This window comes from Balaenoptera acutorostrata, chromosome 10 (genome assembly GCF_949987535.1).
Source record: "Balaenoptera acutorostrata chromosome 10, mBalAcu1.1, whole genome shotgun sequence".
Lineage (NCBI taxonomy): Eukaryota > Metazoa > Chordata > Mammalia > Artiodactyla > Balaenopteridae > Balaenoptera > Balaenoptera acutorostrata.
The window spans coordinates 86,243,823-86,262,893 of record NC_080073.1 but is presented as its reverse complement, the minus strand read 5'-3'; the positions used below and the strand labels follow the sequence as shown (position 1 = coordinate 86,262,893).

At 41.5% G+C, this 19,071-nt stretch overlaps 3 protein-coding genes and 1 pseudogene across 3 annotated transcripts in view; 2 read left to right on the top strand and 2 right to left on the bottom strand.

The window, feature by feature from the left end:
• Positions 1-762: 762 nt before the first annotated feature.
• The window catches only part of LOC103004316 (uncharacterized), a 353,565-nt gene continuing 335,256 nt past the window's right edge, over positions 763-19,071 (top strand). Inside the window, 2 exon segments of the mRNA XM_007179046.2 lie at positions 763-1,149; positions 3,576-3,609. Coding sequence (XP_007179108.2) covers positions 864-1,149; positions 3,576-3,609 — 320 coding nt within the window. The 5' untranslated portion in view covers positions 763-863.
• On the bottom strand, positions 5,249-6,652 carry LOC102999720 (histone H4). Its single transcript, XM_028165682.2, has 2 exons — positions 6,225-6,652; positions 5,249-5,624 (listed from the first exon to the last, which is right to left on the bottom strand). Exon 1 carries the CDS (start codon positions 6,647-6,649, stop codon positions 6,338-6,340), a length of 312 nt encoding a protein of 103 aa, XP_028021483.1. The 5' UTR covers positions 6,650-6,652; the 3' UTR covers positions 5,249-5,624; positions 6,225-6,337.
• LOC102999450 (histone H1.3) lies at positions 11,313-17,351 on the top strand. Its single transcript, XM_057554204.1, has one exon. The coding sequence runs from the start codon at positions 11,380-11,382 to the stop codon at positions 12,043-12,045; it is 666 nt and encodes a 221-aa protein (XP_057410187.1). The 5' UTR covers positions 11,313-11,379; the 3' UTR covers positions 12,046-17,351.
• Positions 12,335-12,765, bottom strand: LOC130709005 (histone H2A type 1-like; annotated as a pseudogene).

Genomic DNA, 19,071 nt, shown 5'->3' with positions numbered 1-19,071 from the left:
TTACTTCTGGCACTTACATAAAATCTCTTTGCCTAACATTGGCGTTTATGATAGCTTTGCATGAGTTCCATGCACCAACCACAGGAAAGGACAATCACCCCTCCACCCTCTGTCCTCTATATAAGAACAGGGTATTATTAGCCCCTGACAATTTACATTCTTTTCCTCTGAAATCCTTCATTGTTCAAATTTATATGCTTACTCTGTATAAGTGAAAGCACACTGTACAAACTGGTGTTATATTAGAAATGTTCTGAAATCTTTCCATGTGTCTTAGGCCTGTCGGTATTATAAATACTTTGTTTTTAAGAACAAAGTCCAGGGCGATAGGAATTTATTGTTCACGAACTAGATGCTATTTTGTTTACAATAACTCCATTATCCATAGTATTGATCCTATTTTATGGATAAGGCCACTGAGTCTCAGGTAGATTAATAAACATGCCCGATAATACAGTTTGAGAGCAGCTTGCTCATGGATTCCAAGCCCAAAGCCTGGCGTGGTTGCTTGTCAATATATTTATAAATTTGTTTTGGGAATTTGGGCTTAAAGGCCAGTGGCAAAGATCCAAGAATATATGGAATGGATAAGTCTTTAAACACATACAAACATACTTAAACGAGGCAATTCCCTTTGTGTATACATTTGATGCTTCTGTTTAAAGATTCTTATTTTCTGAATACCAGTAAAACGCCCTAGCGCCTGTTCACTTCAGGTCTTAGAAGCAAGGGGCGGGGACTCAGTACGGTTTCCCGCCTTTCTGGTCTTTCAGTTTTCAGAAAGGTCCGCACAATCGCTACATAATGGGCTGCAGGTTGTTAGCGTTACTCTTTTAGCTGCTGTGTTTAGTTTTTCTTCTACCATGTCTGGACGCGGCAAGGGCGGGAAAGGCCTGGGGAAAGGGGGAGCCAAGCGTCACCGCAAGGTTCTGCGTGATAACATCCAGGGCATCACGAAACCTGCCATCCGCCGCCTGGCCCGGCGTGGCGGGGTGAAGCGCATTTCCGGTCTCATCTACGAGGAGACCCGCGGGGTGCTGAAGGTGTTCCTGGAGAACGTGATCCGGGACGCCGTCACCTACACCGAGCACGCCAAGCGCAAGACTGTCACCGCCATGGATGTGGTCTACGCGCTCAAGCGCCAGGGACGCACTCTCTATGGCTTCGGCGGCTAAGATTGAGCTTTGTAAGGTTTTTTCTTTTCTGTAGCAAAGTTAAAAGGCCCTTTTCAGGGCCACCTACTCTTTCTATGAAAGAGTTCACACTTACCATTTGGTAGCCTGTAGGGTAGTTCGGTACAGATGGGAGAAATGAAGCACAAAAACGTTGCTTAGCCATAGTTGGGTCTTCAGTCCCTAAGGTGTTTTCACAATGCTGGAGGTGTTACTATCGCCGTTGCTGATGTATAGATTAACTCTGAGAACCAACAGGTGTCTAGTGGCTAAATGTGGACACGCAACTGGTAAGTAAAGGGTCATGAGTTCTTTGAGTAGAAATATTTGGGGTGTCTCCACAGACACTAGAGTACAGCTCTTACCTGGTTTATATATATACTAAATTAAACTAAATTATGAAAATGTGACAAGACAAAGGAGCTTGGGCTAGGATAGTTAATGGTAGAAAAGGAACTAGGAAGATAAGGGCTAGTTTAACAATGCAGAGTTCTTTCTGCTTTAAGCTTCCTATCTGGTGATAAGAATGCTATTTTCTTCCTGGTACAGGGAGGGAATCTTCCATATGGGAGTTTGATTTCCTGTTTTTAGAAGGAAAATAGGTCAGAGTGCTCTTTTGCACCTGCTGTTTTTCAAGTGCCTTTAGCTCAAAATAAACCAAAGTGGCATATTTTAGGGTGACATATTCTGCCACCCTTCACCTCCAAGCACACTACCAGGCAACTTTCCCAGAGGTCACAGAGCAGAAAGGCTCACAGACCAAATTAAAATGCTTAGAAATTTTAATCAATTTAAACCATGTTGCAAAAAGCATGGGGAAATAGATGGACAGCACAGCATACTTAGGATAAGACAAGCAGGTGGAAGGTCCTCACTAGATGAATCCTGTTATTTACACAATGTTCATATAATCTCCTTTGCTCTCTGCCACATCAGCCTTCCTTCCTGATGATGGGCTTCTGAGGACCAGAGTTAAGTTGAACAAGGGGACTGAGCAGGTGGAAGGTAGCTGGGCCAATCACACACAGTTGCTCTATTAAACATCCAGGGGTATATTTGCTTGGTCTATAGTTGTCACTCACCAATGGGTTTTGTCTTCATCCTATGGACAGAGGTCAAGTGGGTGGCTGACTTAAGATATCAAGTATGAGATGCCTCATAGATACTGAGAATTTTATGTGACTCATGAATGTGTGGTGCCTACTTGGTCCTTCAATCCCATCCCCTCTGTGTTCAGCACACGTTTAGTCTCTGAGTCTAACGTATACTTAGACGTAACTTAACGTATACTCAGTCCTTCGCAGAACTGAGCACTCTTCAGTAACATAGAGAATCCCCCTTACACCTGCCTCCTCTCCCCTCACTCTTCCCTGCTCTTCCCTCAGCCAAATACCTGCTACTCCTTCTGGGCCCGGCTGTCATGTTGAAAAGGGGCAGGACCCTATGGTTCTTGCCCACCCCCCTCCCCCCCCAGGTCCTCAGCCTGACTTTTGTCTGTGGAAAGACTTTAGCCAAAGAATAAGTTTAATCAGAGAAGTGAGAAAATACAGAAACAAAGGAAAACTGTCAAAGAAGACCAAATAATAATAGTTTAGTCCTTAAGCATAGTCAAGGACCTTTAGTTCCTCCTCAAGGGCTGTAGATAATATTCTGAGCCACGTCCTGTAACCTGTCTTGTAGGTACTGAAACCCCCGCCAGGTGGAAGAAGTTAACTACATGATGACCAGACTGTAGCCATGACATAAGCTGCCACAAATCCGAGAAATGGCCTCAAAGAAATGGGAACAAACCGACCCTGGAAGTAAAGACTAACTGTACTTAATAATCAAGATGATGCTGGTCAGACCACCACTTGACTCATTTCAAGATGCCTGTGAGAGCTGACTACTGTTTCTGCATGTAGCGCCCTCCCTCAGCCTGGAAAAGCTCTTGCCCACTGATTGTCAGTGGGGGGGAGTCAGCCTTTGGACAGGCGTTCGCCCTCCCCCTCCCCCCACCCCAGTTGCTGGCATCCAAAATAAAGCAAACTTTCCTTTCTACCAACCTTGCCTCTTTATTGGCTTCTGAGCAGCAAGCAGCCAGACCCCACTTTCGGTTACAATATGACCTTCTTCCTCATATCCTCATCGTTCCCTTTCCTGCAAAGGGCTCTAACAATGAAATTTCTGACGATCAGTGTTCCTACTTGAATATAGTCTAACTTTATTTTTTCTAATTGTTTTTGTTTAACCTTCTGGTTCAACCAAGCTATAAATTACTGGAAGTTAGGGCTAAGCTTTCTTCTTTCCTGGTGTCACTCATATTTCAATGCATAGACTGAATATTCAAGGAGGTTACACTAACTTGGGGCAAAACACAATTACACCCTTATTGTGTAGCCTTCGAACCCAGCGTTGGCAGAGGCAATCTGCCACGGGCCCTGAGGGTTCTTACTGGGTGTGCCAAGAATGCCATTTATCAGGGTTGAGGAACCTTAAAGAATGGGGTAGTGGCTATCCCCAGACAAAGAGCAAATTTGCTTAGTACACTCAGTTCAATCCCCCAAGCTGTACCGTGGCTGTGATGCAAACCCACTGTGTGTGCAGTATCCGCCTGGGCTCCTCCAGGTCGCCCCTGTGGGACTTGGTGGACAAGGAGATCCAATGCAAAATTGCTGCTTGCTGTGCTGTGCTGTAATAAAGCCTCTTGTCTCTGACCTAGGAGTGTTGTGTCTACTGCCAGCAGCCATGAAAGACTTACAGGTTATCTTATTATCTTGTAAGTAGGGTAAGATCCCAGACTCTTCACAAACTCTGACACAAAGTGAAGAAGAAGGAGAAGAAGAAGAAGAAGAAGAAGGAGAAGGAGAAGGAGAAGAAGAAAGAAGGAGAAGGCAGCGAGGTGGAGAGGGAGGGGGAGGAGGAGGAGGAGAAGGGGTGGGGGAGAGAGAGAGGGTGCCAGTGCAGCATTTTATTCCAGGGAGATCCTCAATAGCTGTCTGCCCCTCTTGGTGGCACTATCAGGCCTGGAATAAATGTTAGGCTGTCCAGCCTCAGAATCTCTCTTTCTCTCTCTCTCTCTCTCTCTCTCTCTCTCTCTCTCTCTTTTCCTACACGGCATGATGAACTTTGCAACTCACTCAGATTTCTGCAGTGGGAGAGAGTGATTGTAGATTGGGAATAATGCAGGTAGAGAGACCTGTCAGGCCACTATAGGGATTAGAAAGCTGTATAGGAGAAACAAAACTTTCCTCTACCCTTTTAGGGTCTCTAGCTGGGCCTGAGAATTAAGTTGACATAAAACAGATTAACAGGAGAAAAGCACACACATTTTATTTAATCTTTTTACATGTACATGGGAGTCTTCACAGGAAAATGAAGACCCAAAAAGCAGTTAAGCCTAAGTGCTTATATACTAGGTTGAACAAAGAGTAGTAATTGTGAAATAGCAACTAAAATATATGGGGAGACTAAAGGAAGATAAGGATTATTTTAACAAGGTCTGTTTGTATAGATTCTCTCATCCGGGACTCCCCATTTCTGGTGATAAGAATGTTCATTTCCTCCTGGTATAGGGATGGCACCTTTCACATGGGATAATTATCTGCTTTCGAGAAGAAAAGGGGAGATCAGAGCCCCATTCTTGCATTAGCTGGTTTTCAAGCGCCTTAGCTCAAAAAAATCCTTATGCCAAAGAGGCATATTTTGGGGTGGCATATTCTGCTCCATTTCAGCTGATATTCAATTTTTGGGGTGCAAAGATGCCTCACCATTTATGGCACACTGTGGAAGAGACGGCTCAAGGAGGATCTATGAACTGATAATGGAGAACAAGAGTTTGTTAATTGAGTGGAACCACAGAACAGAGGAATAGGACCCAAAGAAGCAAACTGAGAAGGATCATGGAGAACAATAGGATCCGGGTTAGGAAGAAAGGTACCACAAAACACTGTGAGAAGATTGTGAAGGCAGGAGTAATAAACAGCGTCAGTTGTGCGTGGTTTTGGCCATTCGAAGGTCACTGGTAACTATGCCAAGGATATATTCAGTGAGTGATTTGTGAAGAAGTCATATAATCATGAAAAGACATGAGGATAGTGACTCCAGATTACCCAAGGGCTTGGAGATTTGATAAATGGGAAGGATCTAGTAATTGGTAGAGGTATGGATTAAATTGAGAGACACTGAAACATATTTATATGTGGATGGGAAGGAGCCAGTAGAAAGAGGAATAAAATTTTAAGCTGGGATATCACTATGATTAGATCAGGATGACCAACTAATTTACTGTGCAAATAAGTTATTGATAGTGGAAGTTGGCTCCATTAATAACTATCTTAAGATAACAGGGACAGAATGAAACTGTCTCTGGGTGTGTTTTCACTGACACAAACACAAAGCTTCTGGGAGTGAAAGATTTAGAACACAGGTGGCAGGGTGAGCATGAGAAGGTCTGAAGAGCATCTCTTCCGCCTGGTGGGAAAACAGAGAGGTAAGGATGCAGTCAGAGGTGGGATGGCCATATGAAAGAATTTGTCGCATTATCAACATTTTGTAAACAAAGCATTAAGATTGCTGACCTCTTAGTCATATTAGAGTTCCAACGCGTCCTCAGGAGTACACTAGATAAGACAAAACTTTATAATGTCTCTTCCACCCGATTTGAGTTCACTAACTATGGCTCTATCTATTCAGAGGTATCTGCAACGTTTTCTGTAGGAAGAAGGCTGCTTAAAGGCCCCAGGTGCCCTCTTCAGGACAGTAGATGCTGGGTCATTGGGACACTCTGGACAAGTTAATTTTAATGCTTCCGGAGTAAAACAAACTCAAACATGTTGAAATTAGAAAACTGATGCCACGTCAAATGCAGTTCACTTCTGTTGAATCTGAGTAAAAACTCCAGCAGTTCTACTATAAGAGATTTTGTTTTTGGCATGTCTGAGAGCCGCCATCTTGAGATGATGTCTAACTCGGAAAAGACCAAATAAACGCGACAGCCGGAGTCTACAAAAAAAGAGTGACTGCCTTAATTAAAATCGGCACCCAATATTAATATAAAGCATCAAATATTACCTTTGGTTTTCCTTTGTGTTAGATAACAGCCCTTCATATGACCAAGTGGGTGGCCCTGAGAAGGGCCTTTTGTGAGTAAACAAGAGCTTTACAGACGAAGACCGCGTAGAAACTTAGCCGCCGAAACCATACAGAGTGCGTCCCTGGCGTTTGAGCGCGTAAACCACGTCCATAGCGGTGACAGTCTTGCGCTTGGCGTGCTCGGTGTAGGTGACAGCGTCGCGAATGACATTCTCCAAGAACACCTTCAGCACCCCGCGGGTCTCCTCATAGATGAGACCAGAAATACGCTTCACTCCACCACGCCGGGCCAGGCGGCGGATAGCAGGTTTGGTGATGCCCTGGATGTTATCGCGGAGAACTTTACGGTGACGCTTCGCACCCCCCTTGCCCAAACCCTTCCCGCCCTTGCCTCGGCCAGACATAGCTACCAACTACTACTAAACTCTTACAGCGCTTAACAGTGGCCTGCAGCCTCTTATATATCAGTTTTACGGACCTATTAGGAAACTGAAACGGCGGGGGCGGGAACGAGACCTCTGCCCCCGCCTCTTCCCCTCCTCACTGGCCGTCTGCTATTGCCTAGCAGGGAAGGGGGCGGGGAAATGCGACTCAGTATCTGTTTCCTGTTTCCTGGTTGGGGTCCAGAGTCGTTGGTTTTGTGGACTCTAGTCGTGTGCCTGTGGGATTTCTCAATTAATATTGTACAAGTCTCCTCACCACTTTTGTTATTTAACAAAAGGAGGCAGTACCGCCACATTTGTCTACAAAAGGGAGAGAAAGCAGAATAAAATTAATTTGAAAACATGAAGATACTTTAAAAAAATGTAAGTATTCTTAAAAACTCTAGTAACACTTATTAAGTTTGGCTGATCCTGAACGTTTCCGTTTGGCAAAGCGTTTACATAACCATCGTTTTTCAGCATTCCTGATAAAGAGCGAGGTCTAGGAAGGGGAGCCAACGTTAAATGAATGTCCGCTCTTTTCTCCCCAATTTATAAAGCACTATTTACATTGTGAGGATGAAGAATCCCAGGATTGAAGACATAATCCTGTTCTAATAAGTGGTATTGTTGGGGTTAGAACTGAGGCCTTCTGATTCTGTGGCCTTATGTCCTTGCCACCTACCACCGAGCTATGTCATTAAAGCATTGAAGATACATTAGGATGAATAAGTTTGCAAATTAACAGAATTTTAAAAAAATAACTAGAGTGAAATACTGTCCAAGTAAAAAGGGGAACTGAAGTTCTACACACAGATAAGTATTGATATGTTTAATAGACAAATGCCAACATTACTCACAGTCCACAGATTCACATTGAGTGCCTTCTATGTAACTACAGAGGTGATTAAATAAAAAAAAAAAAGCCTTCTCTGCTGGTGCTTACCATATAGGCAGTCAGAGGATTATTAACTTCCTTGAGTCACAAACTTTTTGAGATTCAGTTCAGGTGCAGTTACCTGTGGATTTAGACATTATGATCTCCCCTGCTCTCCTTTTTGAGAAAAGCACTAAACAAAAATCATTGATTCATTGCATGCATTCATTCAACAATTTAGGGTCTACTATACGCCAAGAATGGTGTACAAATACCAGGTTTACAAAGACAATCACACATTCTTTTAAAGAACTCACAATCTAGCAGAAGGAAGAGAAAAGTAAACTCGGGGTGAGAGGCCATATAATCAGCCCAGCATCCTCCTAGATTCATCCTGGTAGTGATGGGTGGAGCAGCCGTATCCCAGCAACATCAGCATCACCTGGGAGCTTGTTAGACATTCAGAATTTCAGGACCAACCCCAAATCTACTGAATTGATAGGACATTTTTAAGATCCTCAAGTGAGTGGTTTGCTCATTCAAGTTTGAGAAGAATTGTTTTAGAGTTGTGCTTTGCTATATTATATTAGCCACTAGCCACATATGCTCATTTAAATTTAAATTAATTAAAATTAAATAAAATTAAAAATTAATTTCTTCAGTCACTCTAACTACCTTTAGGTAAGTGCTCAATAATCACAGGCAAGTGTAGTTGTTTTCTGTTCTACAGTGCAGATACGGAACATTTCCATCATTGCAATGGGTTGCATTGGGCTGTATTGTGATAGAGAACTTCTTCTGGAGAACTTCTAGTCCAGACTGGGAAAGAGAGTGTGGTAGGTATCTGAGAATGAGGCTTGCTGCAGGAAAAGAGGATTGGAGTATTTTTGAGGTATAATAGAAATTAGTCATCTTCTGTGTGTACCAGATATTACAGATACACAGAGGGACATGTAAAAAGGAAAGTGGAAGTTTGAGAGTAGTAGTGTCCTTTTTAGGAAATAAAATGAATAATATTGATATATAGTTGTGCTTGAAGGGGAGTTTCAAGTGGTAGAGTGTCCTCAGGTGAGACCATCTGATAGGAAATTAAAATAGATGTGATTTCTCATTACCCTTCTGAACACATTACATTGTAACACAATGCTCTATTTGCTCTCTAGCCCTTATTTTTAATTTGGCCTTTTTGATATTTAGTCAACATAGTCACTCTTCTCCTTAAATGTTTGAAATTTACTGAATTTTGGAACACTTAAGTACAGCCCCTGTGGATTGCCCTGGTGAGCCCTACCTATCTCTTTCACAGTCATTTACTATGGTGAGTGGAGACTTGACACCAAAATTGAGAGAACATGAAGTCGTGAGACATCCATCACTTGTTTAACTTTAGTTTTTCTTATTTATTTTTTACATCTATAAAGTAAAAATAGTTCAAGTCTTAGTCTAGCAAAAAATCCATGGTTTTAGAATATATACAGATTTAGGATTCAGAAGTAATACAGACAACTTTTTTGTGGGCTACCAAGAAATAGGTGAAACTTTTCAGCTTTATAGTCCCATGGGGTGATCCAGCTTTCAAGAACCTTGTCAATGCTACAGTTAGAGAGAGCGTAATACCTGGATCTCAAGAGATAACAGTACCTACACACAGCACAGCTCCATCCTCCTATACACAGCTAAGGAAGAACTTTTCAGGTGAAATCAAGTCTCAGTTATTGCCCTCCAGGAAGGGCAGAGATTACCTATAAACAATTAAGCAAATGACCCTAAGCCCCAATGTCTTCTCACTTATTTGGAACCTAAATAGCCATGGGAACCAGTAACAGTTGCACAAGAAAGAAATGGTGGCATCTGCTGCAGGAAGAACTTTTCACCTATCTTAAATTGAGTACATACAACTTAGGGAACAATTCCAACAAGTATTCAACAACTGATATCATGACTACAATGATCACCAAAATGGTAAGGGTTTAAAAATCTGAATTTTAATTTTATCTTTAGGTCTAGATAGTATTAGGCTCTGGGCTGAAAAGGAAAAGGGCGTATATAATGTTTGTTACTATTGCTATTGACAGTGATGATATTGAGGATGACAAGTAGCCCCATCCTCCAGACAGATGTAAAATGCCTTCCCTGGGAAAATTGGAATGTTCTAGATCCAATCCTATAAGCTTCCCTCTTTATACACCCTATTTGTAATTGGTATATAACATGGTCTCAAGTCCCAGAGACTTAGTTTCAGACAGTGCCAGCCAATAATGACTATTTAAAAACAAGCCAAGTCAGTTTTATGGAATTAGTTCTGTGCAGAGAGATGACATCTTTTAAGTTGATTATCCTGTCTTGGAGTTATATGAGAAAATTCTCAGGTCACTATTGAATGTAGAATAAATAGATTTTTGGAAGTAGGGGTATTTATTTAAAAAAAACACAACACCAAAATACTTTTCTTGTTTATTTATTTTGACAAACATGAGGATTGATTTCAGTATCTGATTATTTGGTGGATATTAATTTTGTGCTTAATTATCCAATATTTATCGAATTCCATTAGCTCTCTGTGTTACAAAGAGATGGAGTAGTAAATCAGTCATGTTTGCTATGAAATGTTTATTCAACTCCTTAGTGGACACATTCAGCCAATTAATTTAGGTCATGATAGCCTGGTTCATATTTTGTTAGTAAAAATCCCAAGGAAACTTATGAAGATTCAGAAAGTTAGTTTAATGAGAATTTTTTTTTACTTTCTAGTCCTCTGTGTCCCTATTTGCAATGTTGAAAAAAGTTAAATCAAATTTGTATTTTAAGTATCATTTTGAAATATAGGAAATATGTACGTAATTCTGTGCTAAATATTGGAGGAAAAAAATCTTATGGATGGAATATCATTAGGCAATTTACAATTTTAACCCACGTGATCTTACAGAGTTCTTGAGCTCAGAGCTGGTAAAATGATGTAGAACTGCCAATCTATTGCTTCATGATTCACTTTTCTTCTTTATAGATGGTGTGATTGATCTCTAATGCCCATTCTAGGTCAGAAAAATCTATTATACTAATTTTTAGAGAAGGTTGGTGACTCTATTTGGAGCTGTTTATCTAGAAAATAAATGGAGCAGCCTCACACCCCATCCTTCCAAAAATGTTTAAATCACCGAAACACTGGGAGCAAACCCAGTTTACACACTGGTCACTCAAATACTTTTTTTTTAAATCTATCTTTTTTAAAATAGTTATCCATCTTGTACGTAGAATTTTCTACCCCAGTGCCAATTCCCAGTGCTTAGAGCAAACAAGTTGCAGGAGAGCTGTGCTATTGCTCCCGCGAAAAAACCGATTTTCCTTGTATATTTGAGTAAAAATGAGGTTATTTATATAAGGTTGAAAAGAAAACAATGTGTATGACAATGCCCTGGAAGAAAGATTTGCAAAGGAAGCAGAGAGAACTAGTAATTTTAAGGAAAATCTGAAAGTTGTCTCAATTTGACCGAAGTTTCCAAGAGAGTTGGGGGAATCAGGAAAGGTTCAGGGGGCCGGCTTTGAAACTAGGTATAGCAAATAAGGCAGGAATGAAGCCTGAAGAGTCTCGGATCAGTTTCCCCCAAATCCCTAATTATTTCGTGCCCAGACTTCTTATATTTTTCTTCTTTTTTAAGGGGCAAAAAACACAGCCATTCGGCAGAGCCGAGGAGCCCTTCGTAGCAGCGCGGCGCACCGAACAGGCAACCAATCATCACGCAGCGACTCTCTATATAAACCCCCAGCCGGCGACGCCCGGGACACGCCGTTCTGACAGTTTAAGGTTACTTTTTGTCTTTCCTGGCTAAACAGAAAAATGTCGGAAACTGCTCCAGTTGCTCCTGCTGTTCCTGCACCTACAGAGAAAACACCTGTTAAGAAGAAGACGAAGAAAACGGGCGCAGCTGCTGGAAAACGCAAGGCGTCCGGGCCCCCGGTGTCTGAGCTCATCACCAAGGCTGTTGCCGCCTCCAAGGAGCGCAGCGGCGTGTCCTTGGCCGCGCTGAAGAAAGCGCTGGCGGTCGCTGGTTATGACGTGGAGAAGAACAACAGCCGCATCAAGTTGGGTCTCAAGAACTTGGTGAGCAAGGGCACCCTGGTGCAGACCAAGGGCACTGGCGCCTCAGGTTCCTTCAGGCTCAACAAAAAGGCGGCCACCGGGGAAACTAAGCCCAAGGCTAAGAAGGCGGGCGCGGCCAAGCCCAAGAAGGTTGCTGGGGCAGCTAAGAAGCCCAAGAAGGCCACGGGCGCGGCCACCCCCAAGAAGGCCGCTAAGAAGACCCCGAAGAAAGCCAAGAAACCGGGGGTGGCTGCTGGGGCCAAGAAAGTGGCTAAGAGCCCGAAAAAGGCGAAGGCAGCCAAGCCAAAGAAGGCGGCTAAGAGTCCGGCCAAGGCCAAAGCCCCCAAGCCCAAGGCAGCCAAACCTAAAGCTGCCAAGCCCAAGGCTACAAAGGCCAAGAAGGCGGTCTCCAAGAAGAAGTAAATCGGTAGCGGGACGTCCTACTTTGATAAATCTCAAAGGCTCTTTTCAGAGCCACCCACTAATTTCAGGTAAAGAGCTTAACCGGATATGTGTCTCCGTAGGTAATACAACAAGCCTTGTAATGTAATTCTTTTTTAAACTTAAGCAATTTTTTTAAACTTGCCGCCCTAATGTGATTGGCTGTGCGTCAGGGTGCGCGCGCACCGCCACGTTCAGAACTATCCGAATGTTGTGATCACAGTCCTCTAAGGAGAGTTTAGTGGCTCTCAAAAGAGCCTTTGCGGCAGATTCACTTGCCCTTGGCCCTGTGGTGGCTCTCGGTCTTCTTGGGCAGCAGGACGCCGCCCTGAAAGATGGTGACTTTGCCCAGCAGCTTGTTGAGCTCCTCGTCGTTGCGGATGGCCAGCTGCCGGTGACGCGGGATGATGCGCGGGCCGCGTTGCCCGCCAGCTCCAGGATCTCGACCGTCAGGTACTCCAGCACCGCCGCCAGGTACACAGGCGCGCCGGCCCCGACCCGCTCGGCATAGTTACCCTTGCGAAACAGGCCGTGGACTCGGCCCACGGGGAACTGGAGCCCGCCCCGCGAGGAGCGACTCCTGGCCTTTGCTCGCGCTTTGCCGCCCTGTTTTCCTCGTCCAGACATGTTAGGAAAGAAATACTGCAGCTTGAGGAAGAGGTTATTATAGTTTCTGGATGTTTCTAAAATTTCCATTCCCATTGGTTTGTAGAGGCTACTCAGAGAGTTAGCCAATCAGAACGCACTTCTGGAGTTACTTGCATGGGCTCCAGGAGAAAATACTGCACCAATTAGAGGTTGAGATATTGACTTGTATTGATACATACTTTGAAGCAGTTGAAAAGTTTGGATTATTCCGCTTGATGAATGTAGTCCTATTTGGGGGGAGTAGTCATGCTATTGTTATTCTGCCTAAATCTGCATAATGTTGCTACCACCCTGACACCAAGGGATAGTAAAAAAGTAAGCTACCCCTGGCGGTTTATAATTTACCCTTTTCTTTGCCAGATTTTTTCCCCCTCAGATGTTGACAAGACCCAGGGAGCTGGGTAGGTGGTCTAATACCTTTTGGTGAATAGGCAACAAACAGGGAGGCAGAAACAAATAAAAACCGTTGGTAAAGGCAACGAGATTGCTTAGAGAGCTCCTGGAGCTGGAGTAATTAGGGCAAAATAAATGGCTCTAGGAAGATGGGTTGACCTGATATTACATCATTTCCCCTTCATCCCTGTTTTTGTTGTTGTTATTTTAATTTCTGGGGAAGGCCACTCGATTTTACTGGCAAATCTTGACCAAAATCTGAGTTCTGCAGACCATTAGGGGGTTGTAAACATGGATGGGGAAAAATTACATCTTTATTTTACCAAATTCTAAATGCAGCTAAGCATTTCCTTCAAGTATATCTGTAGGCAGCTAATCACAATGGATTATGCAGTGCCTCTGACTTTTTCAACAGTGGCCATCACAGATGTTTTTGGATCACTTTGAAGATATTGCAGATATCTTGTAATAAAATTTACCTATTCCTTGAAAGTGACATTTGTTATTCCACCTGTTGCTCCTTGTTATTTGATGTGACTAATGAAACACATTTTACGTAAAAGAAATACATTTTGACAGCTGTATTTTAATGTGGCTAATTTTCTTATCCTGTATGCTTTAAGTATTTTAAAACATTGTATTGAGAAGATATTTGTTTATAGGTTTCTCCAGACTATCCAGAGTCCACTATACAAAACAAGTCATGAGTCCCTGAGCAGATCTTCAGTGGCAAATACCTCATGGTTGAAAGACTTCGTCTTATTTCTTTGTTTACAACATACCCAGCGGCCCCCGCCCCCCGCCCCCAGCTACACATACACACACACACACAACTTACTGGTTAATAGTTTATTAAATTTTATTATTTAAACTTTCTTTAAAAAAAAAAAAAGGAGGTAGCCTGTGATTACCTTTCTAGCTTTTCTAAGCAGGAGTTCATCTTTTCCCCATCACAACTGTATTCCATACTTTCTTCTTTCTAGAAAGGGCCAAAAAACCCTCCTCTTAGAAGACTGGTTTGGTTGAGAAGGTGATTTGGATAAATGGGAAGATGTGAAATGGTTACTCAGAAGAATCTTTTTGAAAATAAGAGATTGCATCAAGGGGGAAAGATAAGGGGGAAGAGACCTGTAAGGTCTTTAATACCCAGAATGAGAGAGTTTGACTTTTGATTATGAGTGATTAGGAATAAGTATTATGTAGGAATGTGACATTCAACAAGAGTGGTTACTATATAGTATCTCTGTAGTTCGTTACATTTTACAAACCACTTCTATGCCTGCCTCACTATAAAGCATTTGCAGTAGGTATAGCTAAGCTGCTTGATTATTATTAGACTGCACTGCGTGGCTTGCGGGATCTTAGTTCCCCAACCAGGGATTGAACCCAGTCCATGGCAGTGAAAGTCCTAACCACTGGACTGCCAGGGAATTCCCTAAACTACTTGTTTTAAAGTTAAGAAAATTGTGGCTTAGAAAGATGAAATGGCCAGAATCACCTTGTCAATAAATGATGGACCTGGGTCTCAAACACGAGTTTCTTTATTCCTAGTGTCATTTTCTGAGCACTGCTTCCCATCTATTATGTCAACTGGAAAAGGAGTAGAGTTCTCTATTTCCTTCTTAGGCTCATCCAGAAAAACATAACATTCATGTATTTCTATTTTAGGCCCTTTGTGAGCTATCCAATTCACAATCCCTTTGGAATGCACCAGAAGGGATTAAACACGATTCAATCAATGCTCTTCTAGTTTTACACTGGTTTATGTAAGTTAATATTCATATTCCTTTCCTTGGGACAGTTTCTAATTTACAAGGAAATCAGAACTTGTTTAACTCTTACTCCATCTCCCAAATTTTTTGTTGCAGTTAAAGCAGGTTAAAATGAACATCTTGGGATGGTCTTGATATTCTGCAGCAGGATGATGAGGGATCAGAAAGCTCATTCCTAGTCCCTGTGTTTCATCAGTAAACCACATACCTAGGAGGGTCTCCTGAAACACTCATCCTTGGATTTCTGATGTTCTTTTGCTGAACAAAGGTGGTCTGTCAATCACAGTGGCAAAAACCCAGGTTTAGAAAAACTCAACAGATCTACACTTAAAGACGGCAAATATCAAGCAGGAGCCTGTGTGAGTAGTTGTCTCCAAAATATACCAAAAAAAAAAAAAGAAAGAAAGAAAGAAAGAAAAAAGGACGTCTTAGCATGGAAGGTGTGAAGGGCATGTTCATATTTTCTTAGCTGCAGGAGGGTACTTATGCATATGGCATAGGTCTAAGCCAAAAGTAATTTTGGGGGCCAGGCTGAAGTCACTACTTTCTCCCTTCTACTTAATAATTGCCTGACTCCTTTTAACTGGAGGAGGCAGATGGAATTCATGTCACTGTGTGGAGGCCTTGATTACTCATGTCACTCAGTCACTAAATTAGGTAGATGTTTAAATAAGTTTCAGTAACTGACAGTTTCTCTCCTCTCACATTCTCTCCTTATCCTCTCATACCTGGATGATTCCATGTTTCTTAACCAGTATCCTAACCAGTTTCTTCCTAACTGGTTCTTCCTAACCAGTTTCTCCAGCCCCTAATTCCTAAATTCTGGTCATTCTGTCTTATAAAAATTGTCACTCTTGCCTTAGGTTCAAGTGAGAACTTTATAGCCTTTTTTCATACTGATACTTTCTGCTCACACTAGCCTTTTTTCATACTGATACTTTCTGCTCACACTAACCAGCACTAATAACTCAAATTTACCTTTCTATTCCTTTTTGTTGTTGTTTGTTTTTTGTTTTTTGAACAACTTTACTCATCTGCAATTCCTTCTCTCCTTCTACCTGGGAGAATCTTTCCAATTTCATCTCAAGTTCCAACTCCATGAATAAATTCCCCTAATTAGAAAAATCTAGTTTCTCTGATAATGTGCTTTGATGACAATAATTGGGTACCATTATTATCAATGGAAAATTTATAATGCATCTATTCTTTTCTGTCATTAAACTAAACCCTAGGGCATTAGTCTTCTTTATCTTGTTTTCCCACTACTCTAGGTGTGTTTTAATTGACTGAGCTTTAAAATCCTGTCAAATGGGTGGAATTATCCCCATAATAATCAGATTCAGTGATTTTCTGTTTTTCTGTGGAAAGCTAAGTGTAATAAATCTCTGCCCCTTCTATGACCCTCCTCATGGCTTGACTTAGGCACTAGCTCCCTTACTTTCTGAGGTATGCCATCCAAGGTGTTGGGGCTACTGAAAAAAAAAAAAAAAAAAAAAAACCTTTGCAGTATAAAAGTCTTCAGATGTAAAATATCAATATTTACCTGTGTACATATGGGATAGGCAGGATGTGGAAAAAGAATGAAATGGCATTTCTGAACTGTCTTGATTTTTAGCTATCACTTCCATAAAATAAAGCTACTGGCCATTCAGAGATTATATACTTGTTTGTTTTTAAATTACATGCACTTATAGGCAACCAGGCAAGCCTGAAATGGTTATACAACTTAATTTTCCAACAGGTACAAATAAAATGTGACATGATTTAGATTTGTGATATTTCCCCAAGAAAATCAAAATTCATTAAAAAAATCTCATGTTAAACACTACCATTTCAATGTATGCCTTTAAGATTAAAAAAAAAGTGTGTGTGTGTGTATGTATCTTAACAATCAAGATCATTGTTTGGATGATGGACAGAAAGGCTAAAAATTGTCCAAGTTAATGTTATATTTTTATTGCTGTGCATCAATTATATTTCTGTGCCATTGGCTGTAATAATTGTAGTATAATAGAACACAGTTTTATATGATCCTGTACATTTTCAAAATCCACCCATTTCCTTTAACGTATTATGAAAATATTAAGATAAACATATCAGTCTTCCTATGACAGCTCTTCCAAGGAATAAAGCCTCAGAGGTAACTGTTGAGGATCATACTGATGCTATTGTTTATTATAGCAATGCCAAAGGGGAAAAGTTTTGGCTCTATCCTTTTTAACTGAAACTTAGTTTCAGTTTCCTCATCTGTAAAGAACTAATAGAATAATAATTATGTATATTAGTAGAGAACTATTGAATTTACCTTATATTTTGGAGACTTCATAGACTAATACATGACTTCTGGCCAACTCAGTAATGCAACCACTCAATTAATGTTGATTATTTCTACGTGGTAAAACTATATAGTATTAAAGTTACATGAACTCTATCAATCTTTTACTTCTGTAATCAGGAATAAACTGAATGGTAATTCCTGTTTGTTCAATAATTTTTATTTTAAATTCCAATTTGACTAAATAATTTCCTGAGGGTTTGTTTTAGGCAAAGGACTGTTCTAGATGTTCTGATGGATTTAATAATACAACTAGGTGTTTTATGTGCCCCCTTGGTCCTCATATCTTGACATCCACCATCTGGTGAGACAGAAACAGACATTAAAAAACTTACTGTGCTAGAATCTCAAAGAAAGTACAGGATATGGGAAAGTACGTTCTAATATGGAATGACTTTATGTAGCGTTACAAATATCTAACACTCCATTATTGAAATTATGAATAGTTAAACTTTTTTCTTTATATGGGGCCAGGCTCCCCAGATCTCAGCACCTGAGTCTCAATGCCTGACAGACTTCCAAGAACAAAGATTTCTTTTATAAAACCTCTAGGACTTACAATGGCTAACTTGGCCTGTGTATTTATTTACAGCTTTGTTTCTGTTAAATTTACCACATGACCTTTTTCCTTAGTGATCCTCAAGGGGAAACAGCCCATTAAAAAACAAAAGATTAATAGAAGGCTCTCAATTTTGTAGTTGATACCTCACCCATCTTGAACCTGAAATTTGCTGAAGTGTTTGAATAGACATAAAATCCTTCCAAACGGTCTACAGTAACCCAATTAGTAACAACCTTTCTACATTTCCAAATAACAGACTGTATAGTTTCAGAACAAAATTCCTTACTTTTTTCCCTTCAGCTACCAGTTTAGAAATAGTGAAGAATTTGTTACTTCCACAAGAAGGGAATATCGTTTCTATACAGAATAGTATAACACTGCTGTTTTGTAGGGATGAGAAGAAAGCAAAGACAATATTTTCTGCAATAGAGAACTCTCAAGCTTACAGCTGATTTTCATGTTTTACTGACAAATATGAGGTACTTTCATAAGATTTGATTTAGAGATTAAGATAGGGAATTTAGGAAAACAGAAAAAGACACCTTTAATGGCGTCTGCTGAAAGGCTCATGATTCCTGCATTCGAGTTCATTCAACTTTTTCCTACTCAGAGACCCACCCAGCTGCCCCTGTTGGTTGCTTTGGCCCTTTGTAGAGAAGACCTGGTGGGTAAAGACCGCCACCAAGTTCTCAGGAGCTGTCAGGGTCTTCCCTTTGGTGATAAAGCTAATAACCTAAGCCTTGACTCCGTTTTAGGGGTGGTCGTGGTATATCCGTGACCATTCTCAACAGGGTCCTGGTGGTTGCTAGCGAGCTGGGCCTCACAATTCTGGTGAGCAAGGGCACCCTGGTGTAGACCAAGCGTTTAGACACGCCTAAATGTACCAAACCTACACAAAATAAGCCAAACAGGTGTGCAAGTAAAGCCGTGGAGGCAGTTCCTACACTGAAACTTAAAAATAACAGGCTTTTTAGGACTTCCCTGGTGGTGCAGTGGTTAAGACCGCCTGCCAATACAGGGGACACGGGCTTGAGCCCTGGTCCAGGAAGATCCCACATGCCACGGAGCAACTAAGCCTGTGTGCCAGAACTGCTGAGCCCACACACTGCAACTACGTAGTCCACGTGCTGCAACTACTGAAGGCCTAGAGCCCGTGCTCTGCAAGAGAAGCTACTGCAATGAGAAGCCCGCGCACCACAACGAAGAGTAGCCCCCGCTCGCCGCAACTAGAGAAAGCCCACATGCAGCACTTAAGACCCAACACAACCCCCCCCCCAAAAATAAACACCATAGGCCTT